Below are 25,946 nucleotides of genomic sequence, written 5' to 3'. Positions count from 1 at the left end.
AAATAGCGATTTATTTTGCAATATTGAAATAGTGTTATAGTTTCGTCCACATACAATTTCCCTCTAAATTTTTAAAAGAGTCGTGATGGAACCTGGTCAATTGTGAGACGCCAAATTTGCTGGAGAAAACAGTGGATATCAGATCACGAATCGGCCTGTTCAGTCTCAGAAATTAATAGCTTACTGTTGAGAATGTCCAAACCCACAAAAATGCCCTGGGTTACCCGTCGAAATGGATCCCGACTGTGGTCGTGGTTGGATTGATGCGGATCGTTATTGTGCGCAATCTGCAGGATGGCACCCGTATTGATTTCTTGAACCCGCCTCGTGTCAAGGGAGATGATATTCCGGATTGTATATAGTTTGGAAAGTTGCGCGGCGGTTTTTATTCCCCCGTCTGGATATGAAACTTGCTTCTTATCCCCCGCAATACAAATTCCGGCAAAGCTCGAGCGCCCAAACTGATACAGTTACCACCGCCAACAAGGTGTGAAATCGCAGTCAAAGGTAGTGGATTCTCTGACCAGGTCGCGAATGGAAATTTAAAATAGCCGTCAGTTCACTCAATGAAGCGCTTCAATCTTGTGTAGCAGACCTTCCAATCTTGGTGCAAAAATTCACAACTCCCGGCTCGCGATTTTATTCAAGACTTTTCACTCCCGGCTCGCGATTTTATTCAAGACTTTTCACTCCCGGCTCGCGATTTTATTCAAGACTCTTGGCCCGTGATGAGATGATTCACAATGTGTTTGCTGATGCTTGTAAAAATTTCGGAAACTGCTGTAAACCCTGTATTTGATAGAGTCCCTCTGGATGTAACAATTGCCTTGCTCTTCTTGCTAGTTTCAGTCCCTTGAAAGAAAACGATTCATCAATTCATCCACCATGAAATGGCTGAATACCATCTCCAATGAGCAACCCTTCAGAAGATATCTCACTTCCTCAGTTATGCAGATCCAAGGGAGTTTTCGTTCCCAGAGACCTATCGGAAATTTGCAGACCGAAGACCACAAATTGCTTCAATATGATAAGTAGTAAAATCCACAAAATCGCTTGTCTCCAATGGGTGCCCCCTGCCCTCTATTTATTTACTTTTTGAGAAACCGCTGGAAGCTTCCAAAACAACTTATTATAATGTATTTTATTATTAATTAATTAACTTTATAAAATTAAATAAATAACTTTATAAAGTTAAAGTACAATCTCAGTTCGACACTAAAACAAGTAGGCCCCACTTACTGGATAATAACTTTCTGAGAACAAGAATGTAATCATCTGTCAACAGAATGACTCTCTTTCCAAATCACTTGCCTACGAGAGTCAATGATAGGCAAATCCCCGGTAAAAGTTATGTCATTAGAAAGGGGACATGACAAGTGAAGCCTTTCAATTGAGAAGTTTAGCAAGAAGCCTGAAGAACATCTCTACTTATCAATACCTTTGCGTTGGAAGTGAAATATAAAATATGGGAAGTCACTGTTAAAAGTTTATTAGGGCACTTTATGTGATTGATATCTAACGATGCTTCTGAGCACCATGAGACTGATACAAGAAGGATGATAACTATTGTGGAAACTATTTATAAATGTTGCGACAATATTTTGCTGCAGATTTAATACAGAAACCTGAAAGATGGCAATAGAAACAGTGATTAGAACCCTAGGATTTATTTTCAAAACAAGTCAACCCTTTTGCAGTTTGATGAAGTGCGATTTCACCCTATCTCCTGGGAGTTGCGTATGCCTTTGTTAATATGATGTTATACAAGAACTTGGCTTTTCCCTTCAATGTTCATGAAGCCAATAGAGTAATTATTCACAGTTTAGTGAATTGGAAGGTATTGGAATAATTATAGAGTTTGCTTTCTATTTTGTAAATATGTATCAAGCTGAACATAGTGTTGAATGTATAAGTTTGTTTTTCACTGTATCATTAGTTTGTGACATACTAGAGGAACAAATGTAAACTGCAGTCTTTGATCATCAGAATGTCTTCATGAATGTTTTTATTCAACAACATTTTGTGATTTCAGTATTTTTATTTGACTGGTTTTTCAACATAGAGGTTATAAAGTTTCTTGCAGTTAATACACCATACTCATCCCCATCGCAGAAGCATCTTAGAAGGTTCAAATATCTTAAGTATGAGCTTTTGTAAAATACTGTGAGATATCAACCTAAAGGTGCCTTTTATTTTTCTTGATAAGATCAGGTTTTAGGGCAGCATTCCCAAGCTCTTGTAGAGTCTAGATCGATTTGGCATTTTCTTAATCATTAAGCATTTAGTAAACATGCTGAAAACACATTTGACATGGACCAAACATTTGAATTGATAATTGAATGTTGTATTAACAAAGGAGAGGAATACTCCTTTTATAGAAGATTACAAAAGACCTTTCCATAACATAAATGATAGAGAACTAAAGACATAATGGAAGTTAGTAAACTGACTGACCAACTTACAAAATAGAAAGATACTGGAATGATTAAATACTAACTAAAGGACTTAAATTGCCTTTATAAGCTAAATATCGCAATATTACTTTAATATAAATACATGTAAGATATGATGCATACAGGTAAATACACATAAGATACATGTAATTCTCAAAGCCACATAAATACACATAAGGCATGATGAATACACAAATACACGTAAACCATGAAGTGTACACATAAATATACGCAAGGCATGAAGTGTACACATAAATACATTCAAGGCATGAAGTATACACATAAATAGATGTCCAACTATATACCTAAATCCACATAAGGCATTAGGTATGCACATAAATAGATGTAAGGCATAAAGCATACACTTGAAGAGCACACATCTATAGAAGTGCAATGTTGGCCTACTCAATTTTATTTTTCTGATTTACTTAAGTGGAGGGGTGAATAGTTAACTCTAATTGAACATTTGTTAAAGTAGGTTTTGCCTACAGGCTGGCAGGATTAAGGGTCTGATACCGATTGTAATGTCTCCTTTTGGGTTATACCTGATTATACCCAAAGATAGCAAATCCAATAATACAATTTATTTACATGGGTATTTTTTCAGTAAATTAAACAGTAGCAACTGAATTCAGGAAAACAATCAATTAACATCAAACAAATTCGTAATGAAGATTCCTATTGGAATCATGCACATGACAGTCTTTTCCTAATAACCAATCATATGAGAAACTTGATGGAAAACTATAATAGGACACCAGGAAACTGTCCACAACTAAGCTCAAGAGTGCTGAACAACCAATCAAGTCAATTTGAGCCCTTGGCACGCAAGCAATTCAATTCCATGGGTGGCTTGAAAAATCACATTTGCTACTGCCTGGGAACCTGGGCAGTTCCCTGGGCAGACCTAGGGATATACTAGAAGTGGACCAGTACCTGGGCCAAACCAGGACCAGAACCCAGGCCTGCAGGTTAGAACCCGTTAACTTGGTGCATACAATCTCTCATATTTTAGATGAAAGAGAAACACGTCCAACAACTTCATACATGGAGTGGACTCAGTAGAGTAATATATTTGGGGGTTATTGCTTGAGAATATTTAATTAGCCAACATTTGGTCAGATTTTCTTTGCAATGTTATATGGAGGATGTGAAATACAACTAGGATCTGCACATGCAACTAACTTTGTGGTCATTTGAAATCTGATTTTTTTTCTAATATGAAACAATGCTAGTAAGATCCAATTACTCACTTCTTGAGTTGATAAAATATTTTAGTTTGATAATTATGGTTGCAGAATTGCCACAATTCTTGCTCAATGCTGGTTTTTGTCATGGTGGGAAGGTCATTGGGGTGACTCAACCTCGGCGAGTTGCTGCTGTTACAGTTGCCACAAGAGTGGCTGAAGAAGCTTCTGTCAAGTTGGGTGAGGAGGTTGGATATTCAATCAGGTTTGAAGATGCAACATCTAGAACAACCAAGATCAAGTACATGACAGATGGCATGTTGCTGAGGTGAGGCTTCTCTCTATTTTGTTGTGAATCATTTATATGGTTGTTCCTGTCTGAAGCCTAGACGAAGATGTTTATAATTTGAATATACTGGAATCACTGTAAAGGAAACTTTTGATGGGTGGTGTCTTGCAAAACAAATAAAATAAATATCGTATCTCTGTGGCTTAAGATAATCAGAGGCTGTTTGCCAATTACATGGTGTTAAATTATATAAATAAAAAATAGAAGTGTTATGGGGTACAAAATTGTCTTTTTCACATTTATTTTTAATGATGTGCAGGGAAGCTTTGCTGGACCCACTTCTTCTGAAGTACTCTGTTATCATTGTAGACGAGGCACATGAGAGAACAGTGCACACGGATGTGCTATTAGGCCTGTTGAAAGATGTGCAAAAGAGAAGGTCTCTTTCAATTGTTAGGAAAAATGATCATAATGTAAAAGAAAATGAAGAACTTAAACAATCAATGCAAGAAAACAGAAACAACTCAAATGAAAATGGTATTTCACCTATGAAAAAGTGCAAGTTACTTCTGGATGCAGAAGCTGATCCCTTAAAGTTGGTGGTCATGTCTGCGACTTTGGATGCTAGGGGTTTTTCTGAATATTTTGATGGTGCAAAAGCTGTTTACATTCAAGGACGACAGTATCCTGTAGAAATCATGTATACATATGCTGTAGAGCCTGACTATCTTGATGCGTCATTGGTTACTGTCATTCAGGTAGCTGTGTAGTTGCTTTTTATTTTCAATTTGATGTGAATTTACAAAACATAAAATGCTGCCCAATATATACTGTCATATTATTTGAAGAATTCTTTCTGGTTGTGAGAGAAGATTACTTTGATAGTAATATCCGTGACCTATTAACTTCTACTGTTACATGTACTATTGTTTGCATTCTATACTATCTTGACATCTCCTAGAAGCATTGTTTCCTATCTTGTGCATTAGTAGAGTAAACTCGTAGGCATTTTATGAATGACTATTTTAACTAAAGATAAATATCTATTTTCAACTTTAATGGGTGTTTGATCATCTAGATTCATATGGAGGAGGCACCAGGGGATATTCTTGTATTCTTGACTGGGCAAGAAGAAATTGAGTCCATGGAGAGACTTCTTCGAGAACGCGCTGAACACTTGTCTGAAAACATGCAAAAAATCTTGGTTGTACCTATATATGCAGCTCTTCCCTGTGAGCAGCAAATGCAAGTTTTTAAACCAGCCCCTGTTGGTTTTCGCAAGGTGGGTTAAACTACTGTTTATCTACATTTGTCAAACACATGGAAGCTAGGACTACTATTTATTGATAGTCCTAATTAAGTTTTTCTTTGAATCACATTGTACTTAGGACTGTGATCTATGGATAGTCCCAATTAAGTTTTTTCTTTGAATTGCATGGATGCATTATCATGGGTACTAGTTATAAGGATCGCAAAGTGACTTCCATTTAAACAAGAGTCTGTCATGATGAAATTGTTAACTGCAAACTGTACAATACAATGCCAGCTTGCCGTCTAATAAAGTATCCGGTCAGTTGCTTACATATATTTATAAGAGAGTCGGGTAAAGTTCTTGTTGTAACTAATTCTTTTCTATGGCAGAAAGGATTTGAATGAAGTTCAATCCCAACTTGATGCTACGTTAGCTGAATTCTGTGAATAACTAAATATTATCTTTTGTTGACATCTTTGAAAGGCTGGATTAAATCTGTCCTGAAAAGTAAACCTAAAACAAATATGAATTGACGTTCAGTCTCAGCTAGACATTATGCAGGATTAAATTTTGTGAATATTTAAATATATATGCTTGTTGAAAATTGAAATATCTGACGAGTTTCTCATAAGGTAATTCTTTTAAACATGGATGCAATCCTCGAGGGTTAGAAATCATCACTCCCCTCAGCATTTTCTATTAGCACTGGGTTACAAGGCTGACTATCTATATCAGTCACAGCCTTCAAACACCCTTTAGTCAAGGGTAGTTTGAGCTAACAACAATAGTAGAGCTGATTTATCTTAATATACTAATATTGAGGATCGGCTTATGTGTAGCGATTTGGTAAGGATCATTGAAGTCATAACGATTGAAAGCTCATTGGCTAAGTGTAGTGATATTCTGTGCACACCATTGATCAAGAGAACTTTGTAGTGCATCACTTTTCCTTCCTCAAAGGTGTCTGGATGCATCCTCAATAGAAGTGGCATTGATAGGTCCCTGTTTTCCTCTGAGTAAATTTACGCAAGTTGAATTATTTTTGGAGTCGGGATCCTCAGCAGTGCATCACTTTTCCATCCTCAAAGGTCTCTGGATGCATCCTTAATAGAAGTGGAATTGATAGGTTCCTGTTTTCCTCTGAGTAAATCTATGCAAGTTGAATTGTTCTTGGAGTTAGGATCCTCGGCAGACTTTGAAATATTCCATGGCTTTCTTGTTAGAACAAAAGTACAATAGCTGCGAATTCCTTTAGTAGATGATGTAGACATGTCTCTTTTAGCAGACCCCAACGTGTGTAAATTCCACCACTTGCATTCATTTCTGATGGTGTATTTTTTTAACAGTGGAAGAATGTGAGTGGTGATATTTAGTGCAAGTCCTCTTGGACCCACTAATGCTTGCATCCTTCTTACTCACCTCAAATGACTTGCTTATCTACCACAAGTGTCTTACTTATCTGCACTTGTTCGGTGTAATGACTACACTTGGGATATCTTGGAATCAAGGGACAACCTACTTGAATCTTTTATTCTTATTATAATGGATTATAATCCTGTTTCTGGTGAATGAATAATTAATAAGTCGATGATACATCAAATAATTAATATCAATGGCAGATGGTATCTCTGATTTTGTTAATTGGATGCCCCCTTAATGAATGGGTTTTAATAGATAAATTTATAGCTTTATCAGCTGTTGGTAGAATAATCTGCAAAACAATCCGCCTTATAGTTGCTTACTATAACTATGTCCCCATGCTGGGTGCCAATAATGCCAAGTGTTCAAAAGAGACTATCTTAGGATAAATGGAATTAGTTGTAATCTGATATGAATGGACAAGATATTGATATTGTGTTCGTTGATATGAATGGCGATCTGATATGGGATGATTTCTGGGATTGTGTCAACCTCCAAAACTCTATACTGATCTGATTATGTATTCTTGCAACAGTAATAGTGTCATCTTTTATAGATGAAATAAGTCCCTGCAATCCGCTTTGCCAATTAGACAAGTGCTCAAAGTGAGCAGATCCAAAGAAGATGAGAAAAGTAATAGTCTGAAATATATCTGGAATGATTGATTTAAATTTTCTTATATATCACCTTATCATCAAATGGTTGGATCTTTTAAATATCAAGAGTCATGTCCATTCTCTTACAAGAGATGGTACTCTTTCCTTCATAACAATAAGCACTGTTTATGTTTAAATCGATTTGGTGGCAATAAGAGCAGCATCCGGCCACATAAAATAGCGTTTGGACCCTGGATTACTTCTTATGTTCACGGCTTATAATTGCTTTATTGTTTGTGTAATATTGAGTGATTAAGTTTATGTCTAACGATTAGTTTTTATCAATCATTATTTTCTTAAATAGATTGCTTTTGTCTAAATCGCTGTTATCTAAGTGCCAAGGAATCATTTCATTAGTAGCTTAGTGGACGATGCTCGAGACTATGATATTACTTTGCTGCTCCATTGCCAACGTGGATATCCACATGGATATTAATTTCTGATTGGGAGATAGTCTTTTTTGTCTTGTAAATTCCTGTACAGTGCCGCTTTATCCTCTCAAGGAGTGACAGTGGAAATGTTGGGTGTATTCATTGGCAACTAAGTGTAATGACCCAAAGCAGTCAGATCATAATTATATTGGGAACTATATATATGCGCATATATGTATGAACTATATATTTAATATTATTACTTTGTATTTTATTAAGGGAAAAATTGGTTTGAAGGGGCCCCAAAACCCTTTACAATCAGAAATTAATCAGATATGGCTTTAAGTCCAACAACAAAATTATGCTGGCCAAGACTAAAACCCAACATTTGAAAAACCGCAAGCTAGAAAAAAGCCAACACACTGACTAAACACAAGAAGGCCAAAGAACAAAACCCAGTGCACATAGACAACACAAAAACCGAAATAACCAAAGACAGACCAGCAAAAAAAACCAAAACATCATGCCAGCATAATTTAGCAGTTGGAGCTTGGATTACTTCTTATGTTTGCAGTTTATAATTACTCTATTGTTTGTGTAATATTGATTCACTAAGTTTACGTCTAACAATTAGTCTTTATCAATTGTTATTTTCTTAAATAGATTGTTGTTGTCTAAATCGTTGTTATTTAAGTGCCAAGGAATCATTTCATTAGTAGCTTATTGGACAATGCTCTAGACCATGATATTACTTCGCTACTCTGTTGCCAACGTGGATATCCACTTGGATATTAATTGCTGATTGGGAGATAGTCTTTCTTGTCTCGTACAATCCTTGTATAGTGCCGCTTTATCCTCTCAAGGAGTGAGAATGGAAACGTTGGGTGTATTCATTGGCAACTAAGTGTAATGACCCAAAGCAGTCAAATCATAATTATGTTGGGAACTATATATATGCATGTATATATTTAATATTATTACTTTCTTTTTTATTAAGGGAAAAACAGGTTTTGAAGGGACCCCAAAACCCTTTACAATCAGAAATTAATCAGATATGGCTTTAAGCCCATCAATAAAATTATGCTGGCCGAGACCAAAATCCAACATCTGGAAAACTGCAAGCCAGTACTACAAACTAAACACACGAAGACCAAAGAAAGACCCAACACACACAGACAACACAAAAAGCAAAAGAACTAAAGACACAAACCAACAAAAGAAACCAAAACATCAGGCCAACATAATATAGCAGTTTGACCCTGGATTACTTCTTATGTTTGTGGTTTATAATTGCTTAATTGTTTGTGTAATATTGATTGACTAATTTTATGTCTAACGACTGTTCTTTATCAATTGTTATTTTCTTAAATAGATCACTGTTGTCTAAATCGTTGTTATCTAAGTCCCAAGTAATCATTTCATTAGTATCTTATTGCATGATGCTCAAGACTATGATATTAATTTGCTATTCTGTTACCAACGTGGATATCCACTTTGATATTAATTGTTGGCTGGGAGATAGTCTTTTTCGTCTCATACAATCCTTGTAGAGTGTCGCTTTATCCTCTCAAAGAGTGAGAGTGGAAACATTAGGTGTCTTCATTGGCAACTAAGTGTAATGACCCACAGCAATCAAATCATAATTATATTGGGAACTATATATATGCACATATATATATGAAGTATACGGTTAATATTATTACTTTATTTTTGATTAAGGGAAAAACAGTTTTTGAAGGCCCCCCAAAACCCTTCACAATCAGAAATTAATTAGATATGGCTTTAAGCCCAACAACAAAATTATGCTAGCCGAGACCAAAATCCAACGTTTGGAAAACCGCAAGCCAGCAAAAAACCAACACTACAAACTAAACACATGAAGACCAAAGAACAAGACCTAGTGCACACAGACAACACAGAAACTGAAAGAACTAAAGACACAAACCAGCAAAAGAAACCTTAGTTGCCGATTCGTGACAAGAATCCGATTCGGGCACAGAATCGGATCCGTGGATTTTTTATTTTCCCAATTATGATTCGTGCATATATATATATATATGCATTATATATACTAAAAAATAAGAGAAATATACATAATTCTAAAACTAAATCATTTCATAGTATGCATCTATGAATCTAGTATACTTGATCAATGACATTGATAATTAATCTATTTTCATGATTATAAAGAAAATCAACACATTCATGATTATAGATAGTAAATGAACTTGCATTGTGATTTAGAGGGTCGTTTTTAGGGTTTAGGGCCTTTAGAAAAAAAAATATATTAAAAAATGAGGCTGGGCCCACTTTTTTGCAAATTTTTTTGGACCCTACTGCGGATTCACGTGGATCCTCGAGAATCCGAATCCATACGCGGATCCGAATCGGACCCGAATTTGGATCCGAGGGTAAATGCACGAATCCGGTAACTAGGAAAGAAACCAAAACATCAAGCTAGTTCCTTGAGGGTATTAGTCACCTCCTCGCTAATAGCATTCATCTTTCTGGCCACTTTCTTTTGCTCTTCCAAATCATCTAGCTGAGAAGTAAAACCATCTTTCTTTTTCTTGGCTTAATCCTCTTACTAGGACCATAAACATCTTGAGTAACCGTATCCTTATCAACATTCACAATGATGGTTCTCTTCTCTTGGCAAAATTCTCGAGTTTACTAATCAACACATCGATTTTTTCCCCATAAGATTGCAGAACCTTGAAGCTATGCTCAAGAATCTTCTTCAGCGTTGCTTCCATTTTATCCAGTCTCTTGGAAAGACACTCCATCTTTTCCTCCAACAACCTCATAGCCGACCCCCCAGTCTCAACCGGATCCATCACCAACTCTTTCTCACTAGCCATCCATAAAACATCCTTTTCCCCTCCATGCTTGGAAGAAGCTTGCTGCAAATCTTCAAGCTTTGCAGAAAGATCCATTTGTTTGAGATTCACGCTTTTAATCTCGTGGATGGCCCACCTGTTCATTGGGAAAAGATTCAGGGACAAAGCTTAGGCAGTTCGGAGAACACCAAAGGGAGGCTCTTGTTTATACTGAAACTGAATAGACCATAGGTCCCCTAACACCACCCTTGTAGACTCTCTCTTCTCACCTGCACCATGTGAACGTTGAGGGAAATAGGAACCTCATGAATCATGCTGCTGGTGCAGTCTTTAACTTGCAGAATTTGCGTGTTCGTCTCCTCTTCATTGTGATGATTTCCCTCATAGTCATTTGAGGGAAGACCACTAGCAGGACTTATAGGAATCTTAGCCACCAATGGGATCCAATACAAATATCACCTAGGGAACACCTAATTTGTTGGACTTCTTAAAAACATTGAGCTTTCTCTCTACATCTTGTTTCGGCTGAGCCAAAACCCTTGCTTGAGAAGGGCCAACCATAAGGGACACTTTAATTTGTGGGAACTCCTCAACATTATCACTATCCTCACCAAAATCAATCTAGGCTTTCTTAAGGGGTAAATCCTCCCGATGAGGAGAAGCCTCCTCTTTGCCCTCTGTATGGTTACCCTCTTTACCAAAACAATCTTTTTTGGGGATGACTTACCTCATTTTCTTTTTGGAACTTCCCTCCTTAACCACAAACGAGAATTTGCATCACTATTAGACACATTATCTAAAGGAGGATCTTCGTCTTAATCCTTAATAACAAGCTTAGTATTTTCCGCATTCTTAAATGTTGATATTTAATGAAGACAAAATGTATAAGGAAAGGACACGACCTTTGTCTCTGAAATGATTTAAAAAAGAAAAATGATAGCTATGGAGCCTTGAGAATCAACCATCAACAGTGACAAACGCCATGAATACTCTAGCCATTCACTGCCACAAGGGCTTTAACTGATTAGGGTCTTAGGAAGTGTCATTCTCTTTCAACTTAAACAAAGCTTCCCTCTCCTTATCATATTTTGGGAATTTTTGCAAGGCAACATTAGAGACCTTCCAATATCAAAACAATTCATGCACTGGGTTAAAAGATCAGTTGCCTCCGCAATAACCCTTTCAGTGATCACAAAATTCTTTCCTTCCAAACTAACCACCCCATTATTCCAGTCTTAAACAAGAACGTTGATGACATTCCTATGAAAGCCTTCGATTTTCTCTAGGAAGGGAGTTGAACCATCCTTATCCAGCGTGTTCCAAACTTTCAAGTCCCTCCAACTGTGCTCACAAGTCATAGGTTCGAACCTCTTCAAACTCCCTCTCATCTTCACTCTGCAAAAGATGCACTAAACAACACTACAACAAAGAAGGCAATTGCTTTTGTAATAAGCAACTCCCGGCACCTAAAAAGCATATCAATAGAGGAGGGTAATAATTATGGGAAATGAACTCCTATCCTATTGCCCTTTATGAAATTAAAGCTCTTACATCATATGTATTTCCATGATTTCCTTTTTTGCTATCAAATCTTTTGAAATCTGCCACGTTTTTGATGTCACTATTAATTTGAGCTTCACCATGCTATACCAACATTACATTAGACCCCTAAATTAGCAAGGGCATCCACAACCATATTGAATTCCCTATAGACATGGGAAATATAACACTTTTGGAAACTATTTATAATTTCCTTACAATCTTTGATAATATTGTCTATAGACCAAGAAGAAGGATCATCCCCCTTTAAGAATTTAATTATATTGTTTGAGTCACCCTATAGCCACAGTTGACTCACATTTATTGTTTTTGCAAGAATTAGGCCTTGAAGAGCTCTCATGGCCTCTTCATAGTGGTTGGTCTGGTTTCCTAAGGGAAGCAATATTATCACTTTGTTATTATTCGTTTATGCTTGTAATATTATTACTAATTTATACATATGTATATTTATTATATAACTATTATTTATCATAATATAACAATTATAATAACATTTATATTATCATTGTTTATCTAATATTAATTTAGCATTTTGATCTTATTACATATTATTATATTATTAACAAAATGTTATTTTATCTATAGATAATTATCATGTAGTATTACTTATCATTCTATTAATAAATTATATATAACATAACCTATTAACAATTTATATAGTATTTAATTATATTATTTAATTATTTGCCTATCTAGTATTATTATTCATTTAATAATATTTAATTATTTAATTATTATTAAAATTCTATTTGAATGGGGACATGATAGTCCTCCCTTCCTCAAATTGTTTGCCTTCAAGAAATGTTCATTCAATGTGAGTGGCTTTTGTTGTGCAACTTTGATCTTCTCTTGCTTACACTTGGAATTCATAACTCTAAAATGGCAATTCAATTTGGGGTGAGAACTGTAATATAAATTTATTAAAGTTGAAAATATAATATCCAATTGAAGTTTCTAAGAGCAATTCCAAAAAAAGGACTTATCTTTATTTATGGTAGCACTTCCCTTCTCTTGCGTTAATTGTTTCTTTGCTCTTGGATGGGTAAAACTTTAGAGATATAGACTTTTCCTTAATTCCTTTCTAGGAATTATAACATTCACCAAGAATGTCCTCTTAGTTTCAATGCTTACTAAGAATGCTCTTGATCCAACCTTGACACCCACACAAAATATCCCTAGTCAAAACACTTACTAAGAATATCCTTGATTCTCGACCTTCACTGAGAATGTCCTTGATCCTTGACACTCATTAAGAATGTTCTTGCCTTTTTGGCACTCACTAAGAATTCCCTTGGTCTTGATACTCACTAAGAATGCCTTGATCTGGTTTAATGCTCACTAAGAATGTCCTTGATTCCTGGCACTCACTAAGAATGCCCTTGATCTTGACACTCACTATTAATGTCTTGATCTAGTTTGACATTCACTAAGAATGTCGTTGACACTCCCTAAGAATGTCCTTGATTCCTAGCACTCACAAAGAACACCCTTGATCTTGACACTCACTAAGAATGTCTTGATTTGGTTTAGCACTCACTAAGATGTCCTTGACACTCACTAAGAATGTCCTTGATTCTTGGCACTCACTAAGAACGCTCTTGAGCTTAACACTCATTAGGAATGTCTTGATTTGGTTTGACACTCTTGAAGAATGTCCTTGATACTCACTAAGAATGTCCTTGATTCTTGACACCTACTAAGAATGTCTTGATTTCTTGCTAGGTGTTTCTTCATTATCCACTTCTTCTATCTTTTGCACTTGACCTCTCTTGCACTGATGATTATGTCTTCTTGGTTCTATCTTATGTACATGTACTCCACCATTCATTGCATACATAACATTTTTTCCCTGCATTATCCTTCCTTGAGTATTCATATCCGTGTTCTATCTTGGGTGAGAGATTCTTAGGTCTTTCTCTTGAAGAATTTGATTCAACCTTCCTAGCCTTTTGTATTGCTTCTTCCAGAGTTTGAGGTTCCAAGGGGTTCATTTGATGCAATCTTTAAGCCCCTCGATAAACATACAACCGAGCCTTGTTTGGGATATATCTGAAACCATAACAGATGAACTTTGTAATTGATTGGCAAATTCCTTTATAGTCCCAATTTTCTGAGATGGGTTAATTCTTGGAAGTACATTAAAAGTCTCTTTGGTCGAACCGACTAATGATTCTTTGAGCAAATTCACTATGGGTGGTGATATTTTTATGGTCTTGTGTAATAATACCATGGTGCCACCAATTATGGTCTATCCCTATAAAATGGAGTGCGGAAAGTATGATGGCATTTTCTTTGGTCATGGGCCTTAGGGATATGTATGTATCAAGTTTTTGGACCTATGATTGAGCAGTGTCTTTGGACTCAAGCCATCCAAACAAGGTAGGGACATTTAACTTATTCTCTCTTTAAGGCCTTTGTCGACATGATTTTTCCTTATATTTTCATTTGCCGAGGTTTTGGTCTTATAATTTCTTAAAGGGAATAAGTCTTTGGGTTGTTGGTTCTAACCTTGCATACATTTGGGCAAGTTCTTCTACATTATTTTTGGTTGGTTCCTCCTCTTCTACAATGGGTTCTTCTCTTGAAAGGAATACAAAAATGGTGGGCCTCAACCATTGGGTTGATTGTTGATTTTCAAAATGATTGGAGGGAGTATCTCTCCCTGGATTCGTATTGCTCTCTCATTATAATTGAGTTTGTTGGTTCTTTTAGACCTTTCATTGGTTTGTTCCATGAAGTTCCTTAATTCTTGGGCTAGTTGTTCTGCCATGGCTTTTCATCCTCTGGTGCGTTGATAAGTTTGCATGAATTATTCTTCACATGATGGCATGATTATGCTTTGATATTTACTTTAATGCTCCCACTTGGGATATTCTGGAATTAAGGGACAACTAACTTGAATCTTTTATTCTTATTATGGATTACTATCCTGTCTGTTGTGAATGGATAATATAAGTCAATGATACATCAAATAATTAATATCAATGCCAATAGTATCTCTGATTTAGTTAATTGGATGCCTCCTTAATGATTTGGTTTTAATAGATAAATTTATAGTTGTAGCAGTTATGGTAAAATATTCTGGAAAATGATTTCCCTTATAGTTGCTTATTATAACTATGTCCTCATGCTGGGTGCCAATAATGCCAAGTGTTCAAAAGTGACTATCTTAGGATAAATCGAATTAGTTGTGATCTGATATGAATGGACAGGATATTAATATTGTGGTTGTTGATATGAATGGCAATTTGATTTGGAATGATTTCTGGGATTATATCAACCTCCAAAACCCTATACAGATCTGCTTATGTATTCTTGCAACAATAATAGTGTTGTCTCTGATAGATGAAATAAGTCCCTGCAACCTGCTTTGGGTGTGAACTGCCATTGTTGGTTTAAAATTGACCCCTATGCTTGATTGCCATTTTTGGTTTCCAATCAGTCTTTTTTTTAGTTGGGAAGCAAATTACCATTTCTGGTTTTCAATTTGCTTCCTTTGTCCCTTCTCCTGTTTGAATAAGTCAGAGCTGCTTACCATGGAAGAAACATCTTCCATAGTGAAATATATAATTTTGGAATGCAATTCTGTGATGAACTCCTTAAGTACTGGTTTGTGATACAACTTAAGTCTGTGTCCGTCAAGCAACATAGTCTTACATTCTCCATCTATTGGTATTAATTGTACAACACCATTTTCAAACACTTGATCAATTTCTTAAGGTCTCAACCAGCAGGTATGAAACTTTCCGTCCAATTCTTCAAACCTTGAGCCGTATAACAATGCCCAATCTCTTGGTTGGAATCTCCTTCTCAGTATGTTCTTGTTGTGCCATGATTTCCTCTGTTGTTGGATTATTTCTGTGTTTAGCAAAGCTTCTGACCGCATCTCATCCAAACTATCAAAGTGCTGAGTTCTGGCTTGCTTTGCTTCCGAAGGAGATACTTCAATTTCCCTTGCTGTTCTCAATGTTTGTAACTCAACTCGGCATCACTGGATTATTCCCAAATACAACATATGGGGGAAATCCTGTGGTGGTCTTCCTTGTTGTATTATATGTACACACTGCCTCACTTAACCTATCTGACTAATTTTATTTCTTTGAAGAAACTGCTTTTGTCAAAATGCTCTCCAGCTCCCTTTTGTGACTTCCACTTGTCCATTAGCTTGAGGGTGATAGGGAGAAGATTTCCTATGGGTTATCTGATACCTCTTCATGAATGCCTCCATCATCTTTGACATAAACTGAGGCCCTTGATCTGATAGTCTATCTTTGGGAGCTCCAAATCTCTGAAGGATGCGCTTCTATATAAAATCCGCTACCTTGTCTTCGCTTGCTATTGACAAAGCTTTAACTTCTGCCCATTTAGTTACATAATCAGTAATCACCAACATGTAATGATTCTCTTTTCCAATGAAATCAACTGCCCATTTTTCAAATGGTTCTAGAGTTATGTGTGGTTGCAAAGGCATCTCTATTGTTGGTGTGGGTCTCCCCATTCACTAACGCTCATCACAATGTTTCACATAAATTGAAACATATTCGGTCCTGGTTGGCCAAAAGTATCCCACTCCAAGGATTTTGTGCAGAGTCTTCACCGTTGAATAGTGACCTCCTTCAGGAACATCATGACACACTTGTATAATGTTATATACTTCTGTTTCCTGCACACATCATTGAATCACATAATGAGGATAATGCCCAAACAAAAGACCATCAATCCATGTATACCTTGAGCTTTCTCTTATTAATTTCTTCATTTGTCTTAAATTAAAATAACTAGGACACGTCCCTGCCGCCAAATAATTAGCTAGATTAGCAAACCACGGTGACTGAATAGAGATGGCAAAGAGGTGTTCATCAAGATTTTTTGTCATCTACTGCTTCATCTTTTCCTTGCATGATCATCCTGGACAAGGAATCTGCAACAGCATTATCTTTGCCTAATTTGTTAATAATGTTTATATCAAATTCCTGCAACAAAAGAAGCCATCTTATTATCCTCTTGCCAACAACAACTTTATTCATGAGATACCTTATTTCTGAATGATCAGCATGGATAAACACTTCATATCCTGTGATATAATGCCTGAAATTATTTATTCCATATACAACAACTAAAGATTCTTTTTAAGTTTTAGTGTGATGGAGGAGCATCCTAGGCTTTCTTACAATCTTGCATGTTTGAAGGGATTTTTGGTTTAGTGTTGTGGAGCTTGGCAGAAATTGGTGTTCGGCATACGCTGGGAGCTCGGCATGGTCTGAGAGCTCGGCGTGGTCTGGTAGCTCGGCATGGTCTATGGAGCTCGGCATGGTTTGGTAGCTCGGCATGGTCTATGGAGCTTGGCAATGCTTGGGAATTTACTGGTGCTCGGCTTAGTTTTGCTAACACTCAGCTTGGTCTTGGTTTCTATTGGTGTCGAGTTGTCTGTGAGCCAACTTTTGGCATTTAATTTATGTATGGGTATTTAATTTGTGTTGTGGCCGACTTGTGGCATGACCTATATTTAATGTAAGGGATTTAATTTAGTTTGTAATGAGCTGGGCCGACTTGTGACTTAGTTGGGTATAAGTAAGGGGTTTTGTGGAGCCTTTATGTAAAGTTATCATTCCAGCTTGGAGAAGGGGATGAAGTGTAGATGCGAATTTTGAAGAGCTAGGGCTGCGGCTTGAGAACTGGAGGATTGCTTGATGGACCTAAGGGTACAAGTGTGGATTTTCTTGGTGTTCTTATCCAGTTGTGTATCTGGACTAGCTAGGATTGGATTTGTAAGTTGGATCTTGTGGGATCTTGCAGAACTGATTTTGTAATTGTTGTTTGTAGTTGGCCCTAACCCAGAAGGCCTTACAGCCGGGCATATTGCATGTAATCAATTATTATATGAATAAAGAGTTGCTATTGGTATCAGATCTTGCATCGTTGTTGTTTTGTTGTTGTGTTTCCGTTGTGTAGTTATTTGTTGGGGGTTTGGACATCTCCTTTGGGGATTCTCCTGCCTTGCACTGCATCAGATGGTATCAGAGCGAAGGTTTTCCCAAGTGTGTGGACAGATCGCCGAAGTTGTGGTAGTTCACATCAGGGTTTGCAGAGAAGGTTGATCTTGTGGCTGATTGATCTTTTGGATTGGTGGATCTGTTGCTTAGGGTTTGCGAAAATTTTGGAAGATGCCTCCAAGAAGATTGGACCCTAGGGCAATTGATGATCTTAGTGATGCTGTGGAAGAAAGGATCTTAGAGAAGATAGTAATAGAGTTTAGATCTAAGATTGCATTGATGAAGAGTGACATGATTGTTGAAATTGTAAGTGCTTTAGGTGGTGTACCTAGGCATGTGGGTACTGAAGGAAGTTATGAGGAGGTTGCTGAAGACTTTGAAGTTGCTCGATCTAGTGGTGAGGAAAGAATTGATCATGTGGAGAGACCTATTGGAACTAGGGCTAGTCAGTTTGCTAGACCTGGATCTCAGTTGAAGCTGAAGCATAAGACGGAGGTTTCTAATTTCTCAGGTACTTTGACTCCTGAAGATCTGATTGATTGGATTGGTGAATTGGAAGACTACTTTGAGCTTGAGGATATTGAAGATCCACTCAGAGTGAGGTTAGCACAAACTAAGTTGAAAGGACATGCTGCTCTTTGGTGGTAAGAATTGCAAAGAGACAGAGAAGAGGGAGGTGAAATGAAGATCACTAGATGGAGATTGATGGTGATTAAGTTGTAGGCTAAGTTCATTCCTGCTAATTATGAACTTGAGTTGTTTAAGAGATTGTAGAATCTGAAACAAAAGATATGTTTGTAAAGGATTATACCGAGGAGTTCTACAAGTTGACCATTCGGTTTGGTCATATAGAATTGTCAAAGGAAAAGGTAGCTTGGTACATTAATGGTTTGAGATTCAATATTCAGGATGAGGTTGGTATGCTGACTATTTCTTCAGTTGAGGATGCTTATTAGTATGTCTTGAAGGCAGAGGATAGGTTGAAAAGGAAAAGTCAAGGTAATGCTAGAGGGAAGGAGAAGCGGGATAGCTTGGCACTAGCTAAACCGAGTGTTGAAAGTGAACCAAAACTTGCTGATCAAAAAAGGAGGACAAGTGGAGATGGATTTAGAGGTAATTGTTTCAAATGTGGTAAAGAAGGGCATAGATCTTTCAAATGTTCGATTCGTAGGACAGCTGCTGTTGTGAATTAGGTTGTAATTCAAGACAGTCAACCGGAGCAAGGAGAAAGTTTGCTGGCTTGGTGAGTATTGGTTGGTGAGAGGACATTGGATTCTTGTCAGAGGACTAGTTTGTTTAGGACTTGTTGTAAGTTTGGTGGTAAAGTCTGCAAGGTGATTGTGGATGGTGGTAGTACTAATAACCTTGTTGCTGAGGAGATGGTTCAGAAACTTGGTTTGAAGAGAGTGAGACATCCTTATCCTTTTAGGATTGGCTAGTTGCAAGGTGAACATGCTTTGGAAGTGGAGCAATGCCTTGTTGATTTCTAGATTGGGTAGTATAAGGATCAAGTGTTGTGCGATATTGTGGACATAAATAGTTGTCATGTGTTGCTTGGTAGACCTTGGTAATATGATTGTAGAGTTGTGCGTGATTGTGTCAAGAATATATTTACTATTGAGAAAGGTGGCAGGAAGTTTTCACTGATTCCTTTGCAAAATGAAGAGCTTGGTAGGAGGAACCTGAGTATTGGTAGCTGAGTTGAGTTGGCATATTCTAAGAAGTTTAGAGATCAATATCGAAAGCAGACCTGTAGCACATCTAAGATGGATGTGAAGAGGCGGAAGAAGAACAAGGGAAAGAGTGTACAAGTTGAAGACTTAGAGGATATGTATGTGAAGAACCAATTTGGGATTTATCTGTTGAATCCCAGAAGATTTTCTTCCAGTTACTAGAACATCTTTTTGAACCTAGGGTGTCTGATGCAAGAGCATCTTAGGCTTGCTTGCAATCCTGCATGTTTGGAGGGATTTTTGGTTAAGTGTTGTGGAGCTTAGCAAAAATAGGTGTTCAACATACACTAGGAGCTCAGCATGGTCTGGGAGCTCGGCATGCTCTGGGAGCTCGGCGTGGTCTGGGAGCTCGACATGGTCTGGTAGCTCGGCATGGTCTATGGAGCTCGGCATGGTTTGGTAGCTCGGCTGGGTTTGGCAGCTCGGCATGGTCTATAGAGCTTGGCAATGCTTGGGAATTTACTGGTGCTCAGCTTTGTTTTGCTGACACTTGGCTTGGTCTTGGTTTTTGTTGGTGCCGAGTTGTCTGTGAGTTGACTTTTGGCATTTAATTTATGTATGGGTATTTAATTTGTGTTGTGGTTGACTTGTGGCTCAACTTATATTTAATGTAAGGGATTTTTTAGTTTGTAATGAGTTGGGCCTACTTGTGACTTAGTTGGGTATAAGTAAGGGGTTTTGTGGAGCCTTTAGGTAGGAGTTATCATTCCAACTTGGAGAAGGGGATGAAGTGTAGATGCGAATTTTGAAGAGCTAGGGCTACGGCTTGAGAACCAGAGGATCGCTTGGTGGACCTGAGGGTACAAGTGTGGATTTTCTTAATGTTCTTATCCAGTTATGTATTTGGACTAGCTAGGATTGGATTTGTAAGTTGGATCTTGTGGGATCTTGCAGAACTGATTTTGTAATTGCTGTTTGTAGTTGGCCCTAGTCCGGAAGGCCTTATAGCTAGGCATATTGCATGTAATAAGTTATTATATGAATAAAAAGTTGCCATTGGTATAAGATCTTGCATCGTTGTTGTTTTTCTGCTGTGTAGTTATTTGTCGGGGGTTTGGACATCTCCTTTGGGGATTCTCCTGCCTTGCATTGCGTCATAGTGTAATTTTGTTTTGTAGGGCACAAATTCTTATTGTTATAGTAGATGGCATGCATTGTGCCATTCTCATTTTTTTGGCATAAAATAGCTCGTATAGCAAAATTAGAAGCATCTATGTGTATATGAAATGGTTCATCCCATTAGGTCACTTGATGACAAGGGTTGTTAAAGCTTGTTTTATTTCTTCAAAAAAAATGGGCATGTCCAAATGCTAGCTGCAATAAGGTGGTAAAGTTGAGATTTTGCAGTGATAACAGTGACTAACTCTTGTAATTGGCTCCACGGGAGCCTCTGGGAGCTACATTAACTCTACCATGCTTGGAGAAATCGAATAAGATTCCTAAACTAAAATGTGAAACAAAACCCAAGTCACCTAGGGGAAGTCAGGGTGCAACATGCATTTGACATAGGTAACTTGGTTGTAGAAGATTGCTAATCAAACAACAAAAACAAGAACAAATATTAAACTATCTATGTGCAGAAATTTAACTTAATCTAACTACCTCAAATAATTCCCTTGTTATGCTTGCAAAAGAAATCCTATATATACTTGCAGGATTTGAAAGAAAACTGAAAACATTCTAGTTATTTATACTTCCACAATGAACTTTGCCACTTTTGCTTCATGCATATGGAACAAGTACTCCTCTGTTTCATTTTTAATTATCCAAACAGATGAATTAACTTTGCAAGAATTTAAGTTAATTAAACATATCACAAGGCACATTTATTTAACCTACTATTTACTTGAGAATCAAACTGTCAGAAATATAAAATTGACAATACATAAACAAAGCAGAGATCACTTCTTTTAGTTGAGCGAGCCTTCCTTTTCCTCCGGGTGGTTTTCGAAAAACAACAATCTAGATCAACTTGCATTAAATGGGCTTCCAAAAGGAAGCAAATCAAAGGTTTGATTACAACTATAAAACAAAATTCAAAATCTAACTATCCATCTCCGAACTTTCTTACTACAGGACTGACTAATTGGATATATAAAGGAATATCCTTATTTTTAAGTTCAAAATCTAAACTTCCCGCTTCTTGGAAACTAACAACAAGATTCAACAAAACTGAGAGTTCGTGTTGACTCAAGTATCAAATTGATTTGTGACACCGCACTTTAACTAATTGCAGAACTAGGAAGGTTCTAGGTGGAATTGAGGGAGTTCCAATTGAAACCAAGACAATTTCGATTAGAACTGGATGAATTCATTAATTCCTTCCTTCATGAACATAATGCCAATATTTTTAACACAAAAGACTTCATTCAAGCACCAAAGAGTTGCCACATCTGAATCATCAGTGTCATTTAATATGATAAGATTTCAAATGGAAGTGTTGTGGGGTATTCACACCATCGCCTCATTGCAAATGGGAACTTGCTCTTTTGCTCTAACAGGTGGGAGTCGTTGTCTTAGGTGGCTTGAGTTGGCAACATTTTCAATTCTCCGAGTCTAAGGGTGAGTTTGAGTAGTTTTGACTTGTTGGGAGGTAAATTTTGTCTGGGGTTTGTCCGAGGTGTTGGTGTCCTTTTGTGGTGTTTTCTTAGCCAAGTCCAAGTGGGAGGGTAGCATTTTAGTCCGGGTGATAAAGGTTTACATGCTTGGGAGATGGGAGAAGGATTGTGATCAAAGTGAATTTGGTGGAAATCCTTGAAGTTTAGGTATCCATTAGTGGAAATCCTTAAAGTTTAGGATTCCCACCAACTATCATTTCAAGGTGATGTGCAAGTGTTGTGAGGGATTCTTATTATGGTGACAAACTTATCAATGCAATGCTAAAATGATGGAGAGAAGAAAAATGGTAAATTTCTTGAGGATAACTGTCGCAGACATGTTTATGGAAATCCTTTGCGCTTAGTATTTCCACTGGTGGAAATCCTCAAAGTTTAGGATTTCCACCCTTCTCCTCATCAACTTAAATTGATGCAAGATCATGCTAAGGCATAGCAAATTGAAAATCAGTGAAAGAATTATCTTAAGGATGCAAAATGGCAAGTCTTGAGACCGAGTAGAAGTCCTTAACGATAAGGATTTCCACCACATTAATCCTTCCAAAAATCCACCTCCCTCTAAGGCATTTAAATCCAATTTCTTATAGGGAGGCAAAATCATGTTAAAAAATAGAACAAGAAATCACAAGGAATGTTTAAATGGGGTAAGTTTTGAGAAAATGAATTTTGTGGAAATCCTTAAAAGTTTAGGATTTCCACCAAGGGAAATCCCTAGTACGGATTTCCACCAAGGGAAATCCCTAGTACGGATTTCCACCACATTAATCCTCTCAAGCCAAAATTTCCTCGTTTCACTTTGCATCAAGTTGGATTCCAAGCAAGCACTTGGGGTAAAAGGATGTGTGTTAAAGCGAAATTGATGTAAAGCGATGAAGTTTTGAAAGGATGGAGGGAAATGAAGCGCTAAGTAAATCTACTGGAAATCCTTAAAGTTTAGGATTTCCACCAAGAGAATCCTCCAACGTCAAGAATTTCACCACTCCATTTGCTTGATTCAAAAACAAGGCTTGAAGATTGGGGATACCACTTAGGAGAGCTTAATAACAAGAGAAAAGTTTGAAATAATTGTGGAAAAAGGCAAAATCATGTTTGGTGGAAATCCTCTGAGCTAAGGATTTCCACCACATTAACCCTCCCGACTCGGAATTTCCTCCTTTCCATTTAGCCTTATTTTCCTCATTTAAAATGAAAGACAAATCAAATGGGCAAATTGGAGATTTATGATTTATGAGAGATGAATTTTAACACTAAGTGGGATGAATTTCCTTTATTATTTTCAGATTTTTTTTCACAAACTCGATCCTTTTCTTCTTTGTTTTGCAAGGTGAATTCAAGAAAGAGAAGCTAGAGGGCAAGGTGATGATCAAGGTCTCAAAACTTCAAGTAGATACTGCAAGGCAAGGGCTCAAGCTCGAGGACTCAATTGAGAAGGATAGATTCATGTTCAAGCTATCTACCCGCAAATTCAGATTGAAATCTGGAGCAAATTTAGGAAATCATAGAGAATCTAGCTACATAAGGACCTATTCAAGTAAAATCAAGAAAGATCAAGTCCGCAAGTGATTCAAGTCAATTACATAAGGGAATTTCAAAAGATGGAGAAAATATCAAATGTTAAGTGATACCATTGCAATTTTAACAAAAATCTTCTCAATCCAAGACTTAAAGCACATGATAAGGATGATGAGGTGGCAATTGTTTGTCTCCTCCAATTAGAAAATTTCAATTTCAAGAAGAGTTAATCTCAACATGCCAAGTGTCCTATTTTCTCATTGGTTGGAAAAATCATTATAATTTTGTTATTGGCCTAAGAATGGGTGCCTACATTTAATTGATTGTAAATTTGGCAACCCTAATTGGGATTTGTGGGAAGAAATCTCAACCCTTGATCTTGAATTGATCTTGGCCCTTCGTTGTAATGCAACTACTATAAAAGGCCACGGCCTTCTTATTTGTATTTCATTAGTATTAGGAGGTGAGATTAGATAGCTAGAGTACAGTAGGCTAGCTAAGGGAGAGAGTTGATCAAATTGTTGCTATGATGCTTTCAAAGTAATGGGTAGTTCATTGTTGGTTCTTCATGGTGAATTATTTGTTATTGCTTTGGAGCATTGCATGGTTTCCTCAACCTTTCTCTTGGAGTAGATTTGTTTCATGTTCAATTAGTTTAGTTGAATGAAAGTTGTGGATGTTTATTTTCTTGACTTGAACAAATCTGGGCCACTACCCTCTTGCTGATGGTTAAGGGTGCCTTGTGTGGTAAGCTGATGATTGAATGCACAACTTAAATTGATATTCAATCTTTAGTTTGCATCCATTTGATGGGATTGGAGAGGAGACATTGATTTGAAAATGATTCGATCGTTCCTTAGAAGCTTGCACTAGGTAGGTGGAGTTGCTGGCAAGATTACATCTAGTAGAGTCCATGTCATCCACGATTCCTTGCATTCGCTGTTAGAAGTAGAAGTAGAAGTCGAAATCGAAGGTATATGTATAAGTTGGAGTTGAAGTGGGAAATTTGGAAAATCAGAAGCTATATTTTTGTTGCACATTGTGAAGCAAAATATTTTGAAGTGCAAGAGTTGATATCCATTGGATGAAATAATGTAAGTCCCTTTGTGATAACCAACATATCACATCATAAAACTGAGTGAAGTCCATGATTAAGGAGGAACCTTGAAGTCATTTCATGATCTTACTTTGCAAGCTTAGCATGAGAGACGACCTTCTATCTAGAGAGGATTGAGTGTTTGGCGTTTCTTCTTGAAACATTGAGTATTTGATTCAGTATGTTGTAGTGGAACAAAACTCACATCAATAGGAAGTAATAACAACATATTTTCATATATTTTCAGCTATAGTTGAAAAGGGACATGCATTATAATAACACACTCAGTTCCAATATTAATGCATAATTAAATCAATATGAGCATAAGATAAGCTAGATATAAATGCCTATATCATCATTTGATCATATAATTACAAAAATATAGAGGTTTACATAGTTCAAATTCAAACATTAAAAAGGTGTTTTCTTATGCTCATCAGTGTTGGTTGAAATCGAGAGAAATATTGAGAACAATAGAAAGAAAAAAGAAGGTTGTCATGTGCCCTAAATGACACGATTCTTAGAGGACGACGCCTAGCCTTCTGTCTTGTCTACAAAAAAAGAAACTAACGACACCTCAAACAAAAAAGTATCAAGTTGTAGGCGGGACGCAATAACTGAAAACTGTGGGCATATGCTAATGAAAAATTGCTTGAGGCTTCAGTCCAACCTTTGAAATCAATGAGAGGTTTTCAAAAATACAATTCAAAGTTCAAACCACCACAAAAACACATAAAATGCAACAGAAATTGTACCAAAAGCTCATGTGAGTAGGAACCATAGAGTGACGAAAAATCAAGCTCGAGGAAAAACGAACTAATAAACTCTAAAAACTCTTAACATTTTTTTCCTAAAAAAATTAATTAAAAAATTATGGAAAATAATTCCAGGAATGAGGCCACAATTTTTTTTATAAAAAAATTGCTAGATCTTAAAATCCCCATTTGTTATGGTAAATCAAAGTTATATT

General features: G+C 36.8%; 1 protein-coding gene across 5 annotated transcripts in view; it reads left to right on the top strand.

The window, feature by feature from the left end:
* Positions 1-25,946, top strand: part of LOC149572973 (RNA helicase family protein) — a 141,027-nt gene that overhangs the window by 67,458 nt on the left and 47,623 nt on the right. For all 5 annotated transcript variants that reach the window (XM_089814102.1, XM_089814103.1, XM_089814106.1 and 2 more), the window contains exons 5-7: positions 3,752-3,968; positions 4,249-4,687; positions 5,008-5,211. In XM_089814102.1, coding sequence (XP_089670228.1) covers positions 3,752-3,968; positions 4,249-4,687; positions 5,008-5,211 — 860 coding nt within the window. The remainder of the gene's footprint in view (positions 1-3,751; positions 3,969-4,248; positions 4,688-5,007; positions 5,212-25,946) is intronic.

The sequence above is a fragment of the Cupressus sempervirens genome, chromosome 2 (assembly GCF_028749045.1).
Source record: "Cupressus sempervirens isolate cs-2001-9-10 chromosome 2, ASM2874904v1, whole genome shotgun sequence".
Classification (NCBI taxonomy): domain Eukaryota; kingdom Viridiplantae; phylum Streptophyta; class Pinopsida; order Cupressales; family Cupressaceae; genus Cupressus; species Cupressus sempervirens.
Note: the sequence above shows the minus strand (reverse complement) of the source record. Positions and strands in the feature narration are given on the sequence as shown.